The sequence below is a fragment of the Thamnophis sirtalis genome, unplaced genomic scaffold (assembly GCF_051295495.1).
Source record: "Thamnophis sirtalis isolate CommonGarterSnake01/CBP01778 unplaced genomic scaffold, rThaSir2_p1.2 scaffold_6, whole genome shotgun sequence".
Taxonomy (NCBI): Eukaryota; Metazoa; Chordata; class Lepidosauria; order Squamata; family Natricidae; genus Thamnophis; species Thamnophis sirtalis.
Window position 1 is genome coordinate 5,817,775 of NW_028261386.1, and position 22,746 is coordinate 5,840,520.

Consider the following 22,746-nt stretch of genomic DNA (forward strand, 5'->3'; position numbering starts at 1 on the left):
GAGCTGAGGGGAGGCAGGCGGGGATCCTGTTGGGAGAGGCTGGTGATGGGGGTTGCTTTTGAAAGGATTGGGGGGGGGCGTTGGGGGAAGGCAATCGGGGGAAGGCTGCTTTGCAACCACAAGCAAAGTCCTGTCTAAACTTCTTGGTTCGCCCTGGAGCAGACCGTTCTCGGGAAAGCCGGGTTCTTCCTCCCTCCCTACCTTCTCTTCCCTTCCTCCCTTTCCTCTTCCTCCCTTTCGCTTTCCTCCACTCTTCCCTTCCCTCCCGTCTTTCCTTCCTTCCTTCTCCTCCCCTCCCTCCAGCCCAGAGGAGAAACAGCTACTTCTGGAGCTTCTTGAGAAGTTTCCTTGCCTGCTTTTCTCCTTCTCAAACGCCTTCCAATGACTGCCCAAGCTCTCCTCCCCAAAGTCTCTTTCTTCTGCCTGGGAATGGAATGGGTGTGTGTGTGTTGTTAAAACTTTTGCCACCCAGTGCTGTGGCTGAGATGAAGCCGCCAAGCTCCTGCCAGTACCCCCACCCATGGCAGTGGCGCCTCCCCCTCTGCTTGGAGCACCTGAGCTGGGCACTGCATTACCCCTGCCCCCTCCTCCTCCGCTGTGCTTTTGAGGAGCCATAAGGCCGCAGGAGCCAGTAGGAAGGCGGTGGAGGGGGCGGGAGCAGGAAACAAAAGGCCCATGGCTTCTCAAAAGCACGGTGGAGGAGGTGGCGGAGGCAGCAGGGGTAACGCGATGCCCAGCTCAGGTGCTCCGAGCGGAGGGGGAGGCGGCACCACCGCTGCCACGGGAGGGGGCACCAGCGGGATCTTTGGCGGCTTCACCTCAACCGCAGCGCCGGGTGGCAAAACTTTTAATCAAGAACACACCGCCCCCCCGTCAATGGTGTCTCGCTTAACCAATTTTAAAATCTGGTCACTTTAGACATGAGTGACGTCAGGCTGGCCATGCCCATTCTCCCCCCCCCCCCGATCAAACACAACCCTGATGCAACCCTCCTATGAAATCGAATTTGACACCCCTGCTTTACACTCTCCGCCTATCTGGTGCCTCTCAATAAATAGTGCAACCATAGTTTTTAGAATTCTGTCTTATTTTAGCTGATTAGAGATAGTTACCATGACCCAACAGCCCAAACTTTATTTTCTGAATGCTCCATACTGGTGCAAAAGTAATTCCTACTGAGCTGGATTACTCTTGAGAAAAGAGTATGGCAGGAATATTTTTCAAGTGCTGGAATAAATAGGAGGGCGTGGCCTATTGTCTCTCATTCCACCGTTCAGAAGAATGAATCTGTAAAAGTTCCTAACAGGAAGAGCAATTCAATAGCAGAACCAGCCCATGATGGTGGCCTCCCCTTCCCAGGATATGTTCAGCCAGATGATGGATGGCCATTCACCAGAGATGTGTTCCTATGGACTCTATAATTCTATGGAGTCTATAATTCTGAGTTCAGTGGGACTTTCTGGAAATTGGGTACAATTTTAATGTGATGGATGCGGAAAAGGCTTTTATTTAGTGTCACTGGGTCCCAAATGTCTCCTATCAATTGGTATTTTTTTCAATTCTCCTTGGTTTTGAAACTGCAACCTTGTAGTTCAAATATTTTTAGGTATTTTACAAAGGGTCTGAAGTGTTTCGTCTACCGGAGATGGGCCATTGTCAGAATATTAATCATCCTTAGTTAAAACCAGAATGAGTAAACATGATTCCAGCCAGGAGATGGAATCTCTCTATCGATGATGAGTGGAAGGTTTTCCAATGTAAACACAGCCTTCTCTGCCACCTGCTGATAAAAAAAAAAATCTATCATCTTAGGGAACAAAAAATTCGTATCCTAGCGAGCTTTGAAAATCTTTTTAAAACGATGCTTTCCAAAAGATCCTCTCTTCTGCAACAAGATAATTAAGAAATGTTGATGGCATCTACCTGGAAAAGATGGACAATTTCTGAAATCAATGCAGGCAAAGGGAACAGAAAGAGTTGTCAAATGATAAGATGCAAATGATACAAACACACCGAAGTTCAAAACAGTTTTTTTTATTATTTTTTTTTCTGAGACAAACACATTGATTTTCTGGACCACAGTAGAGGATGGAAACCTTTCACAAACTTATTTATTTGAAAATACAAATATAAAATTATACTTTCCACATCTGTGATGTGAGAGACCCCCATCCATGTAGTATTTTTACAACAGGGCTTCAGAAAGCCATACACAGAGACCTGAAAGATGCTTGATATATATAGATACACGTGTATATATATATCTATATATATATATACACACGTGTGTGTGTGTTTGTGTGTGTGTGTGTATATATATATATTTATATATGTATATAAAAAATCACTACCAAAGTTCGCATCAGTTCATACTAAAATATAAAAGGAAGGGGCTAGGCCTGGCCACTGTGTCACTGCTGATTAAATACCTTTATAGGATCCTTCTCCAACAAGGTCTCCCCAAATACGTTGGGACTGTGAGAACTGAGGCCCCAGCGTAGTTGGAGGGCACCTGGCTGGGGAAGGCTGAAAATTTAGAATTATCGGAAAATGCTGAAACTTTACATTGGGTTACTGATGGGATTCCAAGACATGTACAACATATATAATGAGATTATCTGCTATCACTAGAATTCAAAATGATACATCCCACGGGTGGTGGCTTTATATACAGAACACAGGTTATATAGTATGGGTGACTTCAGTTTGCTTTTTTTTTTTAAACAAAATTCTGTAAAGACAATACATTCTGATTGTTTGGTTACTGGCGAACAAACAGCTTTGCTTCGGAACATTAATTTTTTTTTATTTTTTATTTGGTAGAATTCTTATTACAGTATTAAAGTATTGCTTAGCTGGCAGAATCTCATGTAGTGCTTACACACGGTGAGAAATGGATTGGAATTAGATTCTGCATCCTTTATGAAACTCTACAGTGTATTGATGCAGATTTTTTTCCCTTGAATCTGCCAGTGTGTCTAAGGCCCCCGTCACTCAAAATATAGTTAGACCAGCTTCACTCTGCTTTTCTAACCATTTTACTTGGCAGAAAAACAAACACAAACCCCCAAACCAAAAAACAAGTAGGAAACCTTTCAAGCAAATACACTAAGGAGTAAAAAATAAGTAGTTAGTGTTTTCTTGTAAACAATTTTATATGCAATATATATATATTATATAACCATGGCTGACATTTGAGGAAAAAATGTAGTAAAACTATATTGCTTTAGTCTTTTTTTTTGTGTGTGTGTCTTGCATTGAATTAGATGGAAAATGAAAGAGGATGTTTTTGGTGACTGGAGTCCCTAGCCCACATTCATACTCCAGACTGAAAGAGCTGTGCAGGGTTAATGGCCGGGTGGAAAAGTAAATTAAAAGTCTGTACACCTTTCAGGTCATTATTATTTACCAACAATTATCCAATGATTCAACTAGCCTAGCAGGATGTGTCACATTCATCAGCTTGCGTATATACTGCTGTACAAGAGAAAGAAAAATTACAGCAAGAGAGCCATGCTACCTTAAAGTCCAAGCTACTAATTCAAATCAAAAGAAACATTATGCAAATAGGAGATTTAAAAAAAGGGACAGGTTGCTCTTTGTTTTAATCAAGTCAACTCCCAACTTAAAATTGGATGAGAAGTTGTTTTTGTTCCCCTTTGGTGGGAAGAGAAACAAGACAAACTAAAAAAACTCCAACAGCCTAGGGGTGAAATTCTGGCCCTTTTGTTCAAGTAAGTAGCAAAAAAACAAACAAAAACAAAACAAAATATATTTCACTATGTTACATGACTTCTAATTTTTTTAAAAGCCTTCTGACACCTCTTACTGGGTTTCTGATATCCCGATTGCTTTATCAATATATAACTTGGTTTGAGGCACAAAATAGCATTTTTCAATGCTCTCCATGGAAATGCAGAAAGCCAGGGTGTTCAACCTTGGCAACTTTAATTCCTGTGGACTTCAACTTCCAGAATTCTCCAATGATGCTAGCTTGGAAATTCTGGGAGTTGGAGTCTGCAGATCTTAAAAGTTGCCAAGGTTGGATGTCCCTGGTGTAAAGTATCTACTGTTGTATACTAATGGTGCATTTGGCACCATTGAACTGCCTTTTGCTAACTCCCAAAAAAGAGTATTCACAAGATGATGGGGAGGGGGCGGGATAAAAGAATCAAGATGGAGTCCACAACCATGTGATCAAAGCCCCAACCATCGCGAGGTGCGTACAAATGGAGCAGGGCTACAATCACTTGGTTGTGGTGGATGCCATCTTGAATTTTGCTTCCTCTCTGCAGACATCCCCCCTCCCCTAAGGCAATCTTTTTCAAATGAGGTTCAGAACAGTACAATGCTGGGATAGCAATGTCGGTTTGTTCTCTTGACTAAAATGAAGTTGCAGGGGAACCGTCTGCGTTTAAAATTAATTTCCCCAAATGGAAACAAATCCTCAAATCTTTTTAGTATGGACGTCTAGATGAATGAGGGAAGAAAATGAAGCTTACTCTAGGCAGTCACCTAAAAAATATACCAGGTTCCACACAAGTTGTGCTCTGGGCATCCAGAAGGTATAGAACTATCTAAAACATATTCACAGAGATTATCAACTTTTCTTCGGAGTATTCTTTCTTTTAAAAAAATACTTTTTTTTTTCTCTTTGCAAAATCATTTCATTATACCATGCCTCCCTTTTTTATTTTAAAAAATAAACTAAAAAAATCCAGTTTTGCATATCTAGCATTAGCATTTAAGGTAGTATGGCACACCCTTTGTTTTATATATAAAAGTTGAAGGGTGGGGGAATCTGCAAAATGCTGCAGTAGTTTTGCCAACATTTATTTTCTTTCTTTCTTTCTTTCTTTCTTTCTTTCTTTCTTTCTTTCTTTCTTTCTTTTTGTGAAGCCTTTGGTTAGTTTGAAACCACATGAGATCAGCAGAAAGTAAAAGAGCGAAAAAAGAAATTAAATAAAAACAAAAACCTGCCCCAAAATTATTAGCATTTCTTTTTTGCCTTAAATAAGAGAAAGTTCTATCCTTACTGGTCCTAAATCTGAATAACTACATCTATGTATTTAACCTTAATTACAATACAACTACAATATGTACTGGAAGAGGAAGAGAAGAGAAAGGGTATGTGTGGAAGGGTGTCACTATACTAGAATCAGGACAGCACTCTTACAAGATAGTCATTTTTATACATTATTAACATACAACAATGATCAACAAAGAATCTTCTATGAGGTGCCAGAGACCGAGGAAGGAGGAGGAGGAGGAGAAACACATATGATAGTCTACAGTACAGGCACACGTTCCCAGAAACTCCACCAAGGAAGCTCTGTGAGAATCCAAGAGAGCTCCATCATTTAAAAAGAAATCCACCCTCAGGAACTCCTGCACATGGATGGCGTCTAAATTGATTAAAATGTAATAATAATTAAAAAAAATCCCTGACTTTTTTCTTTTTTTTTTTCTCTCGCTCTTTTTAATTTTTTTATATATATTTTTTTTTGTAAAAAGACACTTGAGTCTCAGGGAATTAGTTTGTGATTAATTCCTTCTATTTATTTCATTTCATTTTTATTACTTTTTTGTTTTTTTTTAGTGTACTACTTGATCAAGTCAAGATAACTTTAAAAAGCGTCCAGCATTCTGGCTTTTAAACCTGGTTGTTTTTTCGAAGAATAAAATAAAAACTTAAAACATATTAACAGCCGTCCCCCTCCAGCAAAACACCTCATTTTTGCTGTTAACTTTAAAAATTAGGGCAGTGGTGGTGGGGAGAATAAGATTCTTCCCCTCCTCCTTACAGTTCGCCTTGTGGTGCCTCCGTGAGTGATCGAAGATGCTTTGCTGTAACTTGTCTATTGAACATCTATGTTAGCCTACTGGTTAGTAAAATTTTACAAAAATAGGAGTGCAGCAGCTTTTTTTTTTCTCTTAACAAATGTCTCATTCAGTGTCTTATTCTGGCTGTACCTAGAGTACCAAATTTATAAACGTAACAATTTAAAAAAATATTAATAAAACTTGTCAATATTAATGCTTAAAAAAAGAATATATCCACACTATAGTTATGCTTGTAATATCACCTACTGTGTTGTACTTGGAGTTGCTGTTGCCAGCCTATTTGACCCATATTTAAAAAAATTAAATTAAAAAATATCCTTCATAAGTCTCCTCCCCAGCAGAGGACCATATATATAACAGCCAAACATTAAACATGTGCAAATCGGAAATTGTCAGTTTTCCCCTACCAGTCACAGTGCAATGATGGTTTTTATACATTATTTTTTTTCAAATCTGTTTTCATCTACAATAAATTAAGCTTCTCTTGCCTCTAGGGTGACAAACTTGTAGCACTGAGGTATTCATAACGATTTGTTTAAAATAAACCTTTGCCTTTTTTTTTTCTAATTTGTGAATTAGAAAAGAATGGGAAAAAAAGGATGGGTTGAAAAAAAAAGGGTGAGAAGATGCATGCTTTAACTGCCCCTCCCAACAGCTGGGAGCTCCCAAGACATCAAGAAGGCTGCAGGCCACGGGGGGGCTGACGGAGATGGATGGACAGTCAGGTGATCTAAATGGTTAAAAAAAGTGTGCTTGAAACTTTAAATACCTTTTAAATATTAAAAATGTAGCTTTTTCAATCTTGGGAAAAGCAGGGTTTCTTTTGTATTTTTTAAATTAAAAATGTAACTAGACTGTTACTTTCAAAGCTGTGCACAAAGGTCTAGTTAATATGCTGGTATGACGCTAGTACAGTTATAAGGTCTAACATCTACAGAGCAAGCTAAAACAGTGTTGATCTAACTGCTATGGGCCAGCTCTGGCAGTCGATCTCACAAGTTTAAAAACATTGGGGCACAATCCAGCGGAAATGTTCCCTGCCTGCGTGCGGCTGGCGAGATCAATGGGAATCGAGTGAGGGACCTCAACGCCCCTCATGCATTTCCCATTCATATAAAAAGTCTTGCAGAAGAGAAGATTCCTCCTGGGATGTGTGCCCCAAATTTTAATCTTTGTCTTCTGTTCAGTACAGAAACTGCCTTAATCTGACTCCATTCACAAAAATATTACAATTTCTCTGCTTTAATAGTTTATATGCAAGTTAATGGAATTGTATTTACAGTATTACTATTTTTTTTTAGATTTCACAATTTCAAAAAACCTTATCGCCTCTTTTTTTTTTTAACAACAAAAAAATGCACTTATAGAAAAAGGACACAAAAAACTTTGTAGTCCTTATTTTATTGCCGAAAATAGATATAATTAGGTTAACTAATAAAAAGAACTGCTAGAGATCCTGCTACTGAGCCAGCCTCCTATTTCCCATCCAGCATAAAAGAGAGTATTTCTACTTACTTTTCTCGCTTGCTCTAATTCTAAATTCAGCTTGTGCTAAATTCCACCTGAAAAAGCCTTTTCAACTTCAGAATTGGTACCAATAAACTGAAAATCATGTTACCATTTCAGCAACAAAATTACATAAAAAGAAAGAAATAAGAGAAAGGGATTAAAAAGCAAAGCAAAGAAACTTTTAAGATATAGAGTATGGTTAGGGTTTTCCTAAATACGCAGAGTAGCAGATCTATTTTGATTATAAACCTATGTCAAAATACTACAAAAAAGTGATTAAAATAGACCTCAAAGGGGGAAAAAAACATCAAGAAAAATAATAACATGAACAAAAATGGATTATATATATATACACATTTGTTTTAAAAAGCTGTTGTTCTATATAGTACAGCAGGTTCATGAGATGATACCGATTTTGGACAACCCATATCCATTGAGTGTCACCTCCAGTTTGTGTGGGTTACTGATGATGGTGCAATGGTCAAAGTCTGAAGACGTGTCACCTAAACATGGAACCATTCAGAAACTTCGCCCTGTCTTGCCTGGACATCCAGATATACTCTACAGTGAATGAAAAGAGAAGGAAAAAGAGAAATGCAATGGTTATGTTCTGACCTTTAGAAAAATGCATCTTCTAAGTCCAAGCAGAGACACAGATGAGGTGTTCAACCTCATAGACCATTTTCTGGCCTCACACAAGTTCTACTCCACATTTATTTCATGTGTTATATTTGTATTTAACGGGTTCCAGCAATACATTGCACCATAAAGTAGTCGGATTATCTTCATCTATACAACAAGCTACTCACAGCCTGTATCAATTGCTTCTACAGGATCACTATAGGAGAAACTCCCTGTGATTCCATACTTCAGGGAGGAGAGTCAAAGCCAAGAGCTTCTTAGGGGCAGCCCCAGTGCTGTGGAACTGCATCCTTGAGACCAGGTGCTGCCGAAGACGTCTCTGTGGTCATTTGGCCGGCATGACTAAACGCCAAAGGCGCATGGAACGCTGTTACCTTCCCACCAAAGGTGGTCCCTATTTTTCTACTTGCATTTTTACATGCTTTCGAACTGCTAGGTTGGCAGGACAAGTAATGGGAGCTCACTCTGCTATGTGGTGCTAGGAATTCGAATTGCCAAATTGCCAACCTTTCTGATGGCGAAGCTCAGCGTTTTAACCATTGAGACACCGCTTCACCTAACTGGCTTTTAGAAGGCTATTAAAATCTAAACTGTCAAGGAGGGAGACCCTATTGTGCCATCTTTTACTTCTGTGCTTTCTATTTTTGTTGTTATTTTTATAGTACATTCTGCTCATTAATGTTACAATTTATTTCTGTTCCTTTCATTACACCCCCCCCCCCAGATGTTCTAATTTTTGCCTATCATGTAAAACTGCGGAGAATCCAAAGATGGTAGCAGGAGACGAAATTCAATAAGCAAATTTAAACGCGGTGAGGTGGCCTGGAGGACTAGCAGTTGCTTTGGCTGAGCATGCCAAAGGAGGAAGGAAGATGCTGAAGGGTGGCAAGGGGCAACAGAGATAGGTGCAGAGTGCAGGGTGGTTTCCAGCAAAAGAAAAGAAGGGGGATTTGAGAGTGGATTCAGACCTATAACCACCTGATTAGCTTAAGAACCACCATAAGAAAGAGTTTAAAAACAATCAGGCCTGGTCACAAGGTGTCTGAACTTACGATGTCAACAACTTGCAAGAGAGATTCCAGGCCTAATTGTGGTAGTAAGTTAAGGACAGCTTGTGTATGCATTTAAAATGAAGCATGGGAAACAGTCTTGAGTCATGTCAAATTGGAGCGGGAGATTTTAATTTATACTTGGAAACTTGCATTTCAATATTCAGCCTGATCGGTCTGTGCAGAAGTATTGTAATCTTCCTAAACTGTTGCCGTTCTACCCAGACAAGTCAAAATTCAAGGTATCCAGAAGTATACCAAGTTGTGGAAGGAGTGTGTGTGTGTGTGGTTTTTCTATGTATGTGTGTGAGTCTATGTGTGCATGAACTCTGATGGCAAATAACTTGGACAGAAAGATGGATGAAATTAATAGTTCCCTCAACAGAATATTATATAAAGATCTAAACTAGACATGGTGGATCAATCCTGGGCATCAGTGCAGACAGTGGCAGCAATGATTAGTTTGGAGCTGGGATTTTCACAGGAAATTCTCGTTTTACAAATGAAGGTTGCTTTGTTGAAACCATGTCGAAAGAGCACAATGACACATGATGGTTTGCTGAACCAGGCTCAGAAAAAAAATAATTAAGAAATTATCTGCTTGGTAAGTCCACCATTTCATTTTCCAGGCTTGTAGTATTGTGAGCCAAAACAAATGGAGCAATGTGAAATTAGAAGTGATGTGCAACTAATCCATGATGGATTATACAGTGTATAAACTGCAGCATGGAGAATCTTTTAAAAGGTTTGGGTTACGTTGCATGATGAGAACAACAACTCGGTTATAGGAGAACCAGTTCTTCTGTGAATGTCACAAATACTCAGTTTCAATGGCTTGAACAAATACCTTCAATAATAATGCGAATAATTTATGAAATCCAGTGTGAATCCCAGAGAAGCCATAATCCTCCTGGTCCTTTTATTCATTAATTCATTAATTCATTTCAAATGCACCGCAGTGAGCTACAAGAAACTTTTTCCCTATCTTCAGACTTCAGCCTCCCATATCAAGAAGCCCCCTGGGAAACTTTTATAACATAATGGTGTACAGAAGATCCTGGCAAAAGTAATCTGAGCTACAGTTTCACTGTAACACTCCGACAGAATTTCAAGCCACAGTCATTTTAGCTGGTGTTGGTTGAAAAGTTGACTTTCAGCTAGGCTCTCTCTGGGAACCTTTGGTAGGTAGCCTTGATCTTAAGCAAGATTTTTAGACCTCAAACATGGCCGGTGAAAAATCCCTGGACTGCATGTCTGAGCATCTAATCTCAACTTCTCTCCCGCACGCTCTTCTTGGGTTACAGTGACAGATGTGAAATTCCCATGCTGAGGAGATGGATTGTTCCAGTTAAAAATATATTAGAAAAGGCCATCCTCGCCTGGTCTACCACCTTCTACTCATCTTTTGAATAGTTATAATGCATCCTTTCCTGAGGCAACAAACATCCTCAAAACAAGGGTAGCAAAGAAGGATGAACAAGTCGTGGAAGCTGTGGTTTATCTTGCCCATGAATGTCTTGGCACCCACTGTCTTTTTCCTTTGTGAAAAGTAACGCCAAGGACACCTTCTTGGCTTGCCAATCTTTATTATGGCTTTATGAGGGGAGTGCGTACAGCATGTTAATTGGTTAAACAATGTTCTCACCTGATGACTCTGTTTAACATTTCTCTATGCTAGCAACAAGAAATTATTGGGACTTGCTTTTGAGGATCATTAGCAGACCTAATTTTTGGCATAAAACAGAGACCAAATCTGTTTACATCAGCATTAATCAGGAACTACACACCTTGACCCCTACAAAAAGTGTGTGCTTATCATGCATGCGATAGACGGACAGAAGCCCTTTTTACCCTCAGGTAATTTTTACATTTTCCTGCCTGCTTCCTTACATTTCAGTCCTGGAACTCATGCAGGACAATGGGGTTTTCAGGCAGACTCCTACCAAAGCCATACCTAAGTGACTCGGTAGGTTTTGTACATTCTGGCTTCATTATGGTGTATCGGCCACATAGCAACACACGAATTGAATTTGGTGAATGTCACAAATACTTAGTTTCAGTGGATTGAAGAAGTACCTTCCCCAGGAGAAGGCACAACTACGAAATCCTGTGTGCTCCCCACAAATGTCTCTCAGTTGCCCTAAGAACAGGGAACTACGATTATTTTCCAAAGCATCATACCTTTTAGAAGCTTTTAAAGATCTTAATTTGATCGTGACCAGCTCCTTCCACCCTTTCCCACATTCAGTGAATTGGGTTCATCTTCACACATGAAAAATGCGTTTGCTTCAGCAATCATACTTTTAATTTCATGCTTTGATTTGGAAATTAGAATTCATGCAATAGATCGAGTACATGGTTAAAATTAGCAACGATTTCTCACATTTTCCTTACATTATCTTGATTATGGCTCTATTTTAAACTAAATGTTTATAATTGGAAGTATAAAAAAATACTGTGCTATAAGAGGAGGAAACAAGTGGGGATCCAGAATATACATTACTGCAATGAGTGTTTTTTTTAAATGTTGAAATTTAATTCCTAATTTTCATGATTGTTCTTTTAAGAACAAATCACTTGTATTGTGCTTACAGTCTTTAACATAAAAATGAATTAGTTTTTAAAAGCATTACAATTTTAAAAAGAATCTCTTTCAAATTCACATGACTCAATAGATTTCCCCTCAAGCATTCGAGTAACCCCCAGTATTTAGAATTGGTTTAAATAATCATAAAAATTTTAACTGCTGTAAGCACTATTTTTTCCAGAATTGCTTCAGGATACCTTTCAAGTTTCCAGCCCAAAAAGTTGATTTTAAAATGTTTAAGAAAAAATACATAAATAAATAAAGGAAGAATAAAGCTATCAGAATTTAACCCCCCCTCCCCAACAAGAGGGAAGGGATATAGTAGAAAATATAAATGCTATATATTGATATACCTCCAAGTGAGATGGCAACCAACCCTGTGTAACGTTTCAGTGGTATCCATTTGTAAAAGCCGTTGCAATCAAAGGCCCCTAAAATTGTACAATTGCAATTGTTACTAATATCATACAAGGGAAGAGATGATTTTATTTTCGGTTTTGCATGAATTATCAAAAATTATCAAGTATTGGTGTTGCTAGCATGAATATTGTTGCCATCTGTTCTTGCTCATATATATTTGCAAGCTCAAATTTAAGGGTGCTGAAAAGTAAATTTGAGTATCCTTAAACTGCTGTTAGTAAATGGATGGCATAAATGTATTAAAAAGGCAGACACTGTTTGAAAGAAATATTAGAGATGAAATTAAAGACACAGGTCTGTAGACCCCAAATAATTTAAAAGACTACACTGGTGCAGACAAAACATAATGCTGACTGCGGCGTGATTCTTTAGAACAGTGTTTTTCAACCTTGGCAACTTGAAGATGTCTGGACTTCAACTCCCAGAATTCCCCAGCCAGCATTCGCTGGCTGGGGAATTCTGGGAGTTGAAGTCCAGACATCTTCAAGTTGCCAAGGTTGAAAAACACTGCTTTAGAAAACAGACCACAGCGAAGGTCAGCAGCCCACACCCTTTTCGAAAACAATCCAATCATTTTCTATAGGTGCAAAATAGAAATGAGGGGTGTTGTAAGCGGTGGTAGATGGCAATTTAAATCGATGTAGGTCTTATCAGAATAATCTGTATTTCATCACATTCCATTGGTCCAATGGGATTTACCAGTAACCCAGGCGATACAAGGGGAAAGAAATGAAACAAGTTTACTTGGGTTATTTTTTTTTTTAGCAAGTAAAATAATTTTAGGAACTTGTCTGCATTTTTGAGACAAAATAACCCAACTATGGCCATGCCTGTGCATGTTTGTGAAATTTTTCAAAGTTGCTTTAAAATCATTTTATTAACTAGTTACGGAGATACGCAGGGCATTCATGCTACCACACACAATTTGAAAACAGCAGAATTAGAGGAAATGAACATTGCATGCAAAATTTGCACTCCCAAATTAGTATCTCCCCCCCCCAAAAAAATTAGTAATTGCACCATGTTAATGTTCAACATTGTTGTTATTCATTTGGGAAAAGGTATGTTGCACAACGTGCTAGCATTTCTGTGAATAATTAGGGCCCTTCAAGTTTAATTCACATTATATTTTCCCTACTACCCTTTTGCTTGGGATTATTAGAACCATTCTCAAGGGAGAGATGCAGTTTAATTTGGCCATGTGTTTAATTGGCTATTAAAGTGCAGGGCATGGGCACTCCCCCTGCTAAATAGTAGACCAATGCTTCAGTTCTAACCTGGCTAAGAAGAAAGTGGGCATTCAATGCGCACAATGCAGTTATAGGCCATCCCTTCTTTCCCATGTCGAAGTCATTAGAGTGTTTCTATAAATGACGCAGATGTCAATGAATTTAATACAGAAATGTGCCTCGAGGAACACTCTGAGCTACAGATACAGGCATTGCCAATGGGATACTTTGGGTTACTTAAAATTAGCTCAGTGTACAATCTTTATTTGTTGTTTTGGTTCATTCTGAAAAGCTCACCTTTTTTTTTTAACAGGATTCCAACATAATCATTAAAACATCGGTAATCCTTGATTTACAACACTTCGTTCAGTGACCATCCAAAGTTACAACGGCACTGAAAAAAGTGACTTATGACCATTTTTTGACACTTACATCCGTTGCAGCATCCCCATGGTCACGTGATAAAAATTCAAACACTCATATTGATGACGGTCACAGCGTCCTGGGATCACCTGATCCCCTTTTGTGAGCTTCTGACAAGTAAAGTCAATGGGGAAGCCAGACTCACTTAACAACTGTGTGACTAACTTAATGACTGCAATGATTCACTTAACAACTGTGGCAGGAAAGGTTGTAAAATGGGGAAAAACTCACTTAGCAAATGTCTCACTTAACAACAAAAATGTTAGGCTCAATTGTGGTCTTACGTCGAGGAGTATCTGAAAGTTGAATCATCTGGCCAAGTTTAGGGTACAGAATTTTTGCAGATGTTCTTAAAGAAAAGGACACACCCCCATGGGAAAGAAAAATTGAGTGTGCTCTGCAGCTTGATATATCTGTGTTTTCCCTTTCCATTGGTATAAATACAGTATGTTAAATTGGCACCTCTCAATTCTATGTAACTGAAATACGGGAATCCAATACACATCCAATTACTGGCAATAAATAAATAAATAAATCTGAATGTGGGGTCTGGCTGAATGGGTTTTTTAGCAAGTTCAGAGAAACAGTATGCTTCTCTTATCCTCTGTTGGGAGTCCTCTGTTATATGGAATCTATAGATCATGTGTGTCTGTGAATAAACAGATTCAAGGTAGTGTCCAATTCATAGGACGGGGCCCCAGACCGTGTCGCTTTGAAAGGTTCCATAGAAGAGCATTGCAGTGTCAACAGATTTTATTCACTCTAGAGCTTCTGCAAAAGAAGAAACAGACAAAGACAAAGAGAGTTACTTACAGCAATTCCATGCCCAAAGCCAGAGCCAGGCTGGGGGCTGGCAGCACTTATGTAGTTACCCACACCGGAGTCTTGACTGGCTGTACCGTAGAGGTCTGCAACTGGACCCGGGCTGTTTGCCCCTGGAAATCCTCCAGGCCGGGCTGGATTGGAGCCTGCCGGGGAAGCGGGTGCGCCAAAATTCGGTTGAGCACTGTAGCTATTCAAGACTGGTGTGCAGAGAATAAAGCTGGGTATGAGGCCAGAAGCTGAGCATGCAGAGTTATTACAAAGCCAAACACTAATAAAAACAGCCTAGGTCCAACTTCTAACACTTAACCAAGGCCATGCGATAAGAGAGCAAGTACTCAATAAAAGTCAGCCCATACTACTAGAAGCTTAGAGCTCCAAATATAGAGAAATATGTATAAAGAGAGAGAGAGAGAGAGAGAGGGAAAAAAAATCATTCAACACACTACTGCAACCAGAGACTGCATAAGTGGTCAGTTTCACCAAATTATCACAAAAAAAATATATGTATTTTCTGACATCTGATTTGATGCTCATGCAGTAGTAAAATGGGTTTTCTAGATCTGGGCACGTTGAGACAGCATTCACATCCCATGCAAACTACAAAGGAACTAGTTTTAGACTACACATTGTGTTAATATTGATATTAATGTTGACAGCAGAGAAAGCAAATCACACTTAGAAAAACTTTTTCGGGGGGTGGGGTGGGGTGGGGGAAGGAGCGGAATCCACTGAAAACTTTCAAACATTACATTTCCCCACCACCACTCTTTTACTACGGAACGTGAAGGTTTGGAGGTTTGAAATGTTTTTTTCTTTAAATAAAAACAAACAAACAAATGATAATGTAATGGAACACTTGGGAGTGTTGGATATACGTAAGAGGAGTAGCTTTGTTTCCCTTCCCCCTTCCAGGTGGGAGAAATGAGTGCCTTTCTCCCTCTCAAGCTATTAATTAGCTAGAATACAAAGAGGAATGAGTAGCCAGAAGCTGAATAAGTCTGCATCCTGAAACTTAATTATTTCCAAAAAGAAAACATAATAAATTGTAATAAGACAATCCCTACAGCTGGAACATCTTAGGCAGTTCACTTTCATTACTGTTTTTGTAAAGGGAATTAGATTATCAAGATTGTCAGGGAAAGCACTGAATTGTTCCGTGTTTACCTCAGACACAGAGAGAGAGAGAGAGAGAGAGGGAGGGAGGGAGGGAGGGAGAAAGAGAAAGAGAGAATTGCTGGAGACCCAAACCCTGCTATCTGTATATGCTAAGAAGAGCAGAGCTGTTTTCTTCAGCTGATTGTTCATGACCTTTCCAAATGTATGACTTAATTATGAAATCAACTTTTCTGCCACTAGTCTATCTATAGTCCCTTGAGATGACGGTACTTGGATATATAAAACAACAACAACTAAGAGGAAGGATACCTCTTTGGTCATGGCCCTGCCTGCCTCACAACACAACTGGGTCAATGGTGCTATACAGAAGTATGGACAAGGAAAAAAACAACACCCTGGTCCAATTCGTGCCTGTGATGGTGGGATGGAAACTGCCTGGCTTGATGGGCATTGCACTAAACATAAAAACAGAGCATGAAGCAAACTTCTTGTCCTGACAAAAAACCCTTTCATTAATTTACCGTAAATTCTGCTTATTCACATCCAGCAAAGTCTTTCAAGGGAAGATTTACAGTCACAGACCTTATATGGCTTGGAGAGCTGCCAGGCTGATATCTGCAAAACTTGGCAAGGAGTCTCCGGAGAGTCATGAACCAATTAAGTGAACTAATTGTCTCCTGCAAACTCCACTCCCCTTGGACTCCCCTTTTATTTCCTCTGGGAGGGGCCATTCATCGTCCACATGTGGCCTTACTCCCAAGTCGACCCTGTTCTTTAGCGTCGTCTGGCAACTCTGTGCATGCGCACACTGGGAACAGGCTCCAGCTGTTCTTCTGCCCCATTGATGTCTGACTCTGAAGGCAGCTGATAACTGGCATACGGCTCTGGCCCCTTCTCTGCCTCCGACACAGAGCCCTCATCAGAGCCTTCCCCAGACTCCAGGACTGGCCTATCTTCCTCCCGCAACCTCCTCACTGTCCGAATCTGCTGCCAGCTCCGCTGGCGGGCCAGAATACATCTTGACTTTTCAACTACATGACATTCTTGGAACTATATGAAGAGAGCCACAAAAAGGAAATAAATCTCTAGAGAGCTGAATTTATCCCAGTTGGACCCAGCACACACAAAGGGTTTAACTAACTCTACACCATCAGTTATATTATGAAAATGCCGAAGCCCATTTTGTTCACACATTTTGTTGAACTGATCCTTTGAAGGAAAGAATCAAAGAGCAGCGACAGAAATGGCAAGTCTCATGATTTCCAAATTCATTTCAAAAGCTGGTTAGTGGAGAACGACACATTTCCCTAAACCCTGGTTGACCAACCAGGCATCCGTTGGAATGACTTGGCCACCTCAATCAATGAGAAGGGAGACAGTGCAATCGGGTGCTCCCACAACCAGAAAGAAAGAACCTAACTGGATTAGATCTGTTGCAGAGAAGCACTTTTTAACATACATTTTAGGCAAACAAACACACATGTGATACTTTGATTTTCTTTCCATTCATGAAAGATGCAAGTTTCCCAAACAAGTTAACAATATGGCATGTAAGTCTGATTCTTCCAACTTTCCTCCCTCGGACAAGTTATTACTGTACATCTGAGGTAAAGGCCTATGGTATTTCACATTAGTTCTCTGTCTGCTCTTTGCAAAAGTCAGTTATTCAGACTCAAGAAGCGAAGGAAACACTGCACATCTGCTGGAAAATTTTCAATCTCTTAACAGCCACCTCCATGGTTAGGAAAAAAAAAATCCACCCAGCTGGTTGGGGATAAAGCACATCTAGTTCCATGTATAGCCATTTCCTGAGCAATGTGCCATCTATGGTTAAATAACTAGTGTTTGCTTGGTCGAGGGCAAATGGGAAGGGTTGCCTGTTCTGAGAGAGAGGGAGAAACAGACAGATAACCCCCAACTTACGACTGGTCACTTAATAACCATTCAATGTTACAACAGACCCCCCCCAATCTTTGAAGTTATGATGGCTGCACACACCACCCCCGGATCACGTGATCGCATAGAATAGAGTTGGAAGGGACCCTGGAGGTCTTCTAGTCCAATCCCCTCTTCAGGGTCTCTGGCACGTTTGGCAGCCAGCTCAGTTTCATTGCCACTGACAGCATCCCGTGGTCACATGACTGCAATTTGTGACTTTTTTTTTGCCATTTTCTGGAATTTACTTATAGTTTCTGGCAAACAACACCCCCCCCCCCCAAAAAAAAACTCACTGCAGAAAATTGATTTGATTAACAGTGGCAGTGTGCGCTTAACCACCACAAAAAATGTAAAAAAGAAAAAAAAGGTCTGGCCTCAGCTTACAACGATAAGAACCGGGCTCAATTCCAGTCGTAAGTCGAGGACTAACTGTAGTTTACAGAGAGATGGGGGAAATCCATGAGGTGACACTGCTTATATCTGACAAGAGGAAAAGGTGAGCAGGATCCAAGCAGGGATAAAAATAAGGAAGAACGTAACTATTGGGCTTGGCTGTATTGGAAAAACAAAGCCGTTTTAAACGATATTGAAGATAAACGTCAACTTTTCCCCCCGTTTTCAGTCAGGAAGAAAAACATCCAGCTGAGATATTCAGAGGCCTTTTTATTAAGTTGCTGGAGCAGACTTTTGTTTTCCAGTTCAGTAAAGTAGATATCGGCCATGCTGACAGCTCACCAGAATGCTTTCCTTTGCCAGGCGAATGAACACGTTGGCCTCGGAAAGCAATGACATGCCCAGGCACACATGGGCACCACATGGAGGCAGCTTTAAATTGCACCATATGGACGCCGTGCTTGGTTTGAGCGGAGGAGAACCTCCTCACGACGCCAGACAGTTCGGGTAAGAGGGCAGCTCAACTTAACACTCAAAGTCTGAGGCAGAAAGTTTCAGGTAAAATGGGCAGGTGGGTGAGGAATGGTATTTTTTCTTCTTCTTCTTCTATTGCTTAAAACAAGAGATCCCCAAACTTGGCAACTTTAAGACTTCAACTCCCAGAATTCTCCAGCCAGCTGGGAGTTGAAGTCCACAAGTCTTAAAGTTGCCCAGTTTGGGGACCTCTGGCTTAAAAGAACCTGTGGTTTCATGGCCCCCGAGGTGTTTCATGAGTACTTCCTAAAGAACACAAGGAAGGTTTCAGTGACTGACCTGCTCTTTCTCCATCTTTGCTTAAGATAACCACTGCTTTGGTTGCAGTGATATGCAAGTGGAAGCTTTTCTTTTTTAGATTGGGTGTCGTACAATTTCATGTGTCAGCACAAATAAGGAATCGTGGCCTTCTTGAAGGTAGGAATAAGAATAGTAGCCAGGAGAGACTGGGAAAGACTGCAGTGCTTGAGGTGGAGATGGAAGGAAATAACAAGCGGATGCTTATTGGAACTTAGCGGGATTGTCTCCCCATCTATTTAATGCCCTGGTTTCACAGACGTTGTTGATAGCTAAGGTATTTTAATGTTATAAAAATACTTTTTTTTAATGGTTTATTTAGTTTGTATGCCGCCCTATTCCCGAGAGACTCAGGGCGGCTAGCAATCTGAAGGGGAAGGGGGGTACAAAATAAAATAAAAAGACAAACAATTTAAAAATACAGCAACAGTCGTAACCTCGGATGGGGCTGGAAGATTCAATAGCCCCAGGTCTGCCGGAACAGCCAGGTCTTAGTTGCTTTGCGGAAAGCCGGAAGGGTGGTGAGGGTCCGGATCGCAACGGGGAGATCGTTCCAGAGGGCTGGAGCAGCCACAGAGAAGGCCCTCCCCCGGGGAGTTGCCAGCCGACATTGGCTGGCAGATGGGATTCGGAGGAGGCCTAGTCTGTGGGATCTAATAGGTCTTTGGGAGGTAATTGGCAGGAGGCGGTCTCTCAAGTACTCAGGTCCGATACTATGTAGGGCTTTAAAAGTAACGACTAGCACATTGAAGCGTGTCCGGAGACCAATGGGCAGCCAGTGCAGCTCACGGAGGATAGGTGTGACGTGGGTGTACCGAGGTGCACCCACAATCGCTCGCGCGGCTGCATTCTGGACAAGTCTTCGAACACTCTTCAAGGGCAGCCCCATGTAGAGCGCGTTACAGTAGTCCAGTCTTGAGGTCACGAGGGCGTGAGTGACTGTCTGAAGGGCCTCCCGGTCCAGATAGGGTCGCAATTGGTGCACCAGGCGAACCTGGGCAAAGGTCCCCCTGGTCACAGCCGACAGATGGTGTTCTAAAGTCAGCTGCGGATCCAGGATGCCACTATGGCCAATCATATGACCATTTTAAAAAAACCAATTGTCCAATTTTAATATCTGAGAGCTGCCAAGTGGTCAGGAATCTCCCCATTTCAGAATTAGACCTAAATTCAATTAACATGCTCAGCTAAGAAAGTTTGCACCAAGGAAAATGCAGCCATGCTTCAATCTCTTCTCCCAAATGACTTCTGGCATCTTCATCCCCATAGCTGGGCCTCCCATTTGTGGTGTCACGGAAATCTAAGTAGCTTCATTTACTTCAGTAGAGTTGCTCACTAAGACGCCAAGAACAATACATTGCCAAGTTGACCATTTGAAGGAAAGTAAGAGTGAACACCTAGGGATGTATAATTTTTTTATACCTCAGTCTTCCCCCACCCCCCAATCCCCCAATCATCCCATCCCTCAATTATTGTAATTTCCTCACAGAACTACAATTCAGAGTTAACCATATTGGCTCCATGGTCTGTTCTATTGCACTGTCAATAGCTGGTCATTTGTCTAAGTTGTTGCACGTCACAAAGTAAAAGTGTTTACTTAAAATCGGGCTTGGGGATGAATATTTACTCTAGCAAGGTGGAAAATTATAGCTTGGAGATATGTCGATGAAGATTCTCAGTCATCCAGGTAGAACTATCTAAAGGTTGAGTCATGCCAACTGGACTTATGGTCTTGTTGGTTGTGAGACGTTTCGCTGCTTCTTCAGTCTGAAGAAGTTGGTAAAGGGAATCTGAGCAGGCAAGAGAGTCGTTGGAACCTGCCAACTCCTAAAATTCTTAGGGGTATTTAAGGAGCGTCTCAAAGTACCACACACTTGGGAGAAGAAACCCTGAAGGGCGGGGATACCCCTAAGAATTGTTAAGAGTTGGCACATTCCAACGGTTCTCTGCCTACTCAGATACCCCTCAAACAGGCTGAAGAAGCTGCTTGAATGGGAAGCCCAGTTGCCACAATTCAACTTCCAGATGCTAGTTTGGAGACAGAATCTTCCTTTCTTCCCCCAAAGGTGCTTTTTCCCAAGAGGCAACTGAACTTTCTGGAAGAAAGTTTATTCACCTGAGACTTCTCAGGAAACAACTACGGAATGAAAAACTTCTGGTGACCTTCTACCGCTGCACCATAGAGAGTATTTTAACTTACACCTGCGTATGGTTTGCCAATTGCACAGGGGCAAATAGGACAGCGCTCCAGAGGGACTACATGCGGTCTATTGATAAGAAGCCTCTTATCAATAAATAAAGCTTTTTGTTGCTTTTAATCTCTTTTGTTTTGGTTTACTTTCTATTTGTAAAATTATCTGGGATAATTTTTCTCACAATGTCATTGCCTAGACTAGAGCAGTGTTTCTCAACCTTGGCTACTTGAAGATGTCTGGACTTCAACTCCCAGAATTCCCCAGCCAGCGAATGCTGGCTGGGGAATTCTGGGAGTTGAAGTCCAGACATCTTCAAGTTGCCAAGGTTGAGAAACACTGGACTAGAGGATCATTGGTTGCCCTCTCCCCTCCTCTTGGAAGAGCTTTCTAGCTCCCGCTGCCTTAAGAGCCGAGGTGGCGCAGTGGTTAGGGTGGTTAGGGTGCAGTACTGCAGGCCACTTCAGCTGACTGTTATCTGCAGTTCAGCGGTTCTAATCTCACCGGCTCAAGGTTGACTCAGCCTTCCATCCTTCCGAGGTGGGTGAAATGAGGACCCAGACTGTGGGGGCAATATCCTGACTCTGTAAACCGCTTAGAGAGGGCTGAAAGCCCTATGAAGCGGTATATAAGTCTAACTGCTATTGCTATTGCTATATTAAGAAAGTTCAAAATATCCTTAAAGATCCATCTCATCCTAGGCACTTCTTTTTTTGAACTATTACCATCTGGCAGACGGTACAGGACAATAAAAACAAGGACAAATAGGCTGAAAAACAGCTTCTATCCCAGGTCAGTCACTATACTGAATTATATGGTATAGTGCAATATTAATGCAATATCAGGTTTTCAATTTCAATTATATAGGATGTGAAGGATGTGTGTTTGTGTTTTTATTTTTACAGTTATAATGTACACTGAAGATGGCATTTAATTTTGTTGTACGATGTGTAATGACAAACTAAACTAAACTAAACTAAACTAAAAGTTTGGGATAACCATGACCTGGATGACCGAGAATCTCCATAAACTTACTTTCTTCTGTGCCCAAATACAACCCTTGCCATGGAAAAAACAACCCTGAGAGGAGGCAAAATGGGATCCTTTGTTTAGTTAACGAACGGCCTTTTCCAGAATTTCTCCGTGGGTGAAAAGGAGGTGCGTTTGAAGCAGAGGAAATTTGGGGTGATTCTGAACTCAACTGAGAACCCTGAAGGGCAAAATTATGGAAACGGTCTCACCCAAAACTTTGAAAAGGGGATCTGACACCTTTAAGAAACAAATGAACCAAGAGAATAAGCCAGCTAAGCAGTCACAATTATAGGGTCCATATGACCAAAAGGAGTCCTTGAATTCATTTAGTCTGCTCTTTGCTTGAACTGAGCTTTTAAAAGTACTTGAAGTAAAAATGCATTTATGCAACTGCAGTCATGCGTGATGGATGCTCCGATATGTTTTGAAGCATTCCAATCAACTATGCATGTTCTCAGTGAGAGGATAAAATAATGTGGTGCACTTCAGGGCTATTTCATAAAATAGCAGGGTTTAAACTTCTGCTGATAATATGTACGCTAGGCATCACAAGGGTCAGGAAAATATTTTCCAGCTTACCACACACAAATCATTGCTTAGATATGGTCTTCATTGGTATGCTGATTGTTATCACAGTGCAAGGTGATTTGAAAGGGTCTAGAGATTTGGGGGGGGGGAGACCAGAAAAAGAGCCATGCTTTAAAATCTAGGGGTGG

The 22,746-nt window shown here is 40.8% G+C and overlaps 1 protein-coding gene across 11 annotated transcripts in view; it reads right to left on the minus strand.

The window, feature by feature from the left end:
- Positions 1 to 2,705: 2,705 nt before the first annotated feature.
- Positions 2,706 to 22,746, minus strand: part of MSI2 (musashi RNA binding protein 2) — a 655,460-nt gene continuing 635,419 nt past the window's right edge. For 6 of the 11 annotated variants that reach the window (XM_087717151.1, XM_087717149.1, XM_087717153.1 and 3 more), the window contains 3 exons: positions 14,517 to 14,725; positions 11,985 to 12,062; positions 2,706 to 7,914 (listed from right to left, as the gene is read on the minus strand). In XM_087717151.1, the coding sequence (XP_087573277.1) occupies positions 12,021 to 12,062; positions 14,517 to 14,725 (251 nt within the window). In that variant the 3' untranslated portion in view covers positions 2,706 to 7,914; positions 11,985 to 12,020. The remainder of the gene's footprint in view (positions 7,915 to 11,984; positions 12,063 to 14,516; positions 14,726 to 22,746) is intronic. The other 5 variants (XM_087717152.1, XM_087717159.1, XM_087717157.1 and 2 more) reach the window with 2 other exon arrangements.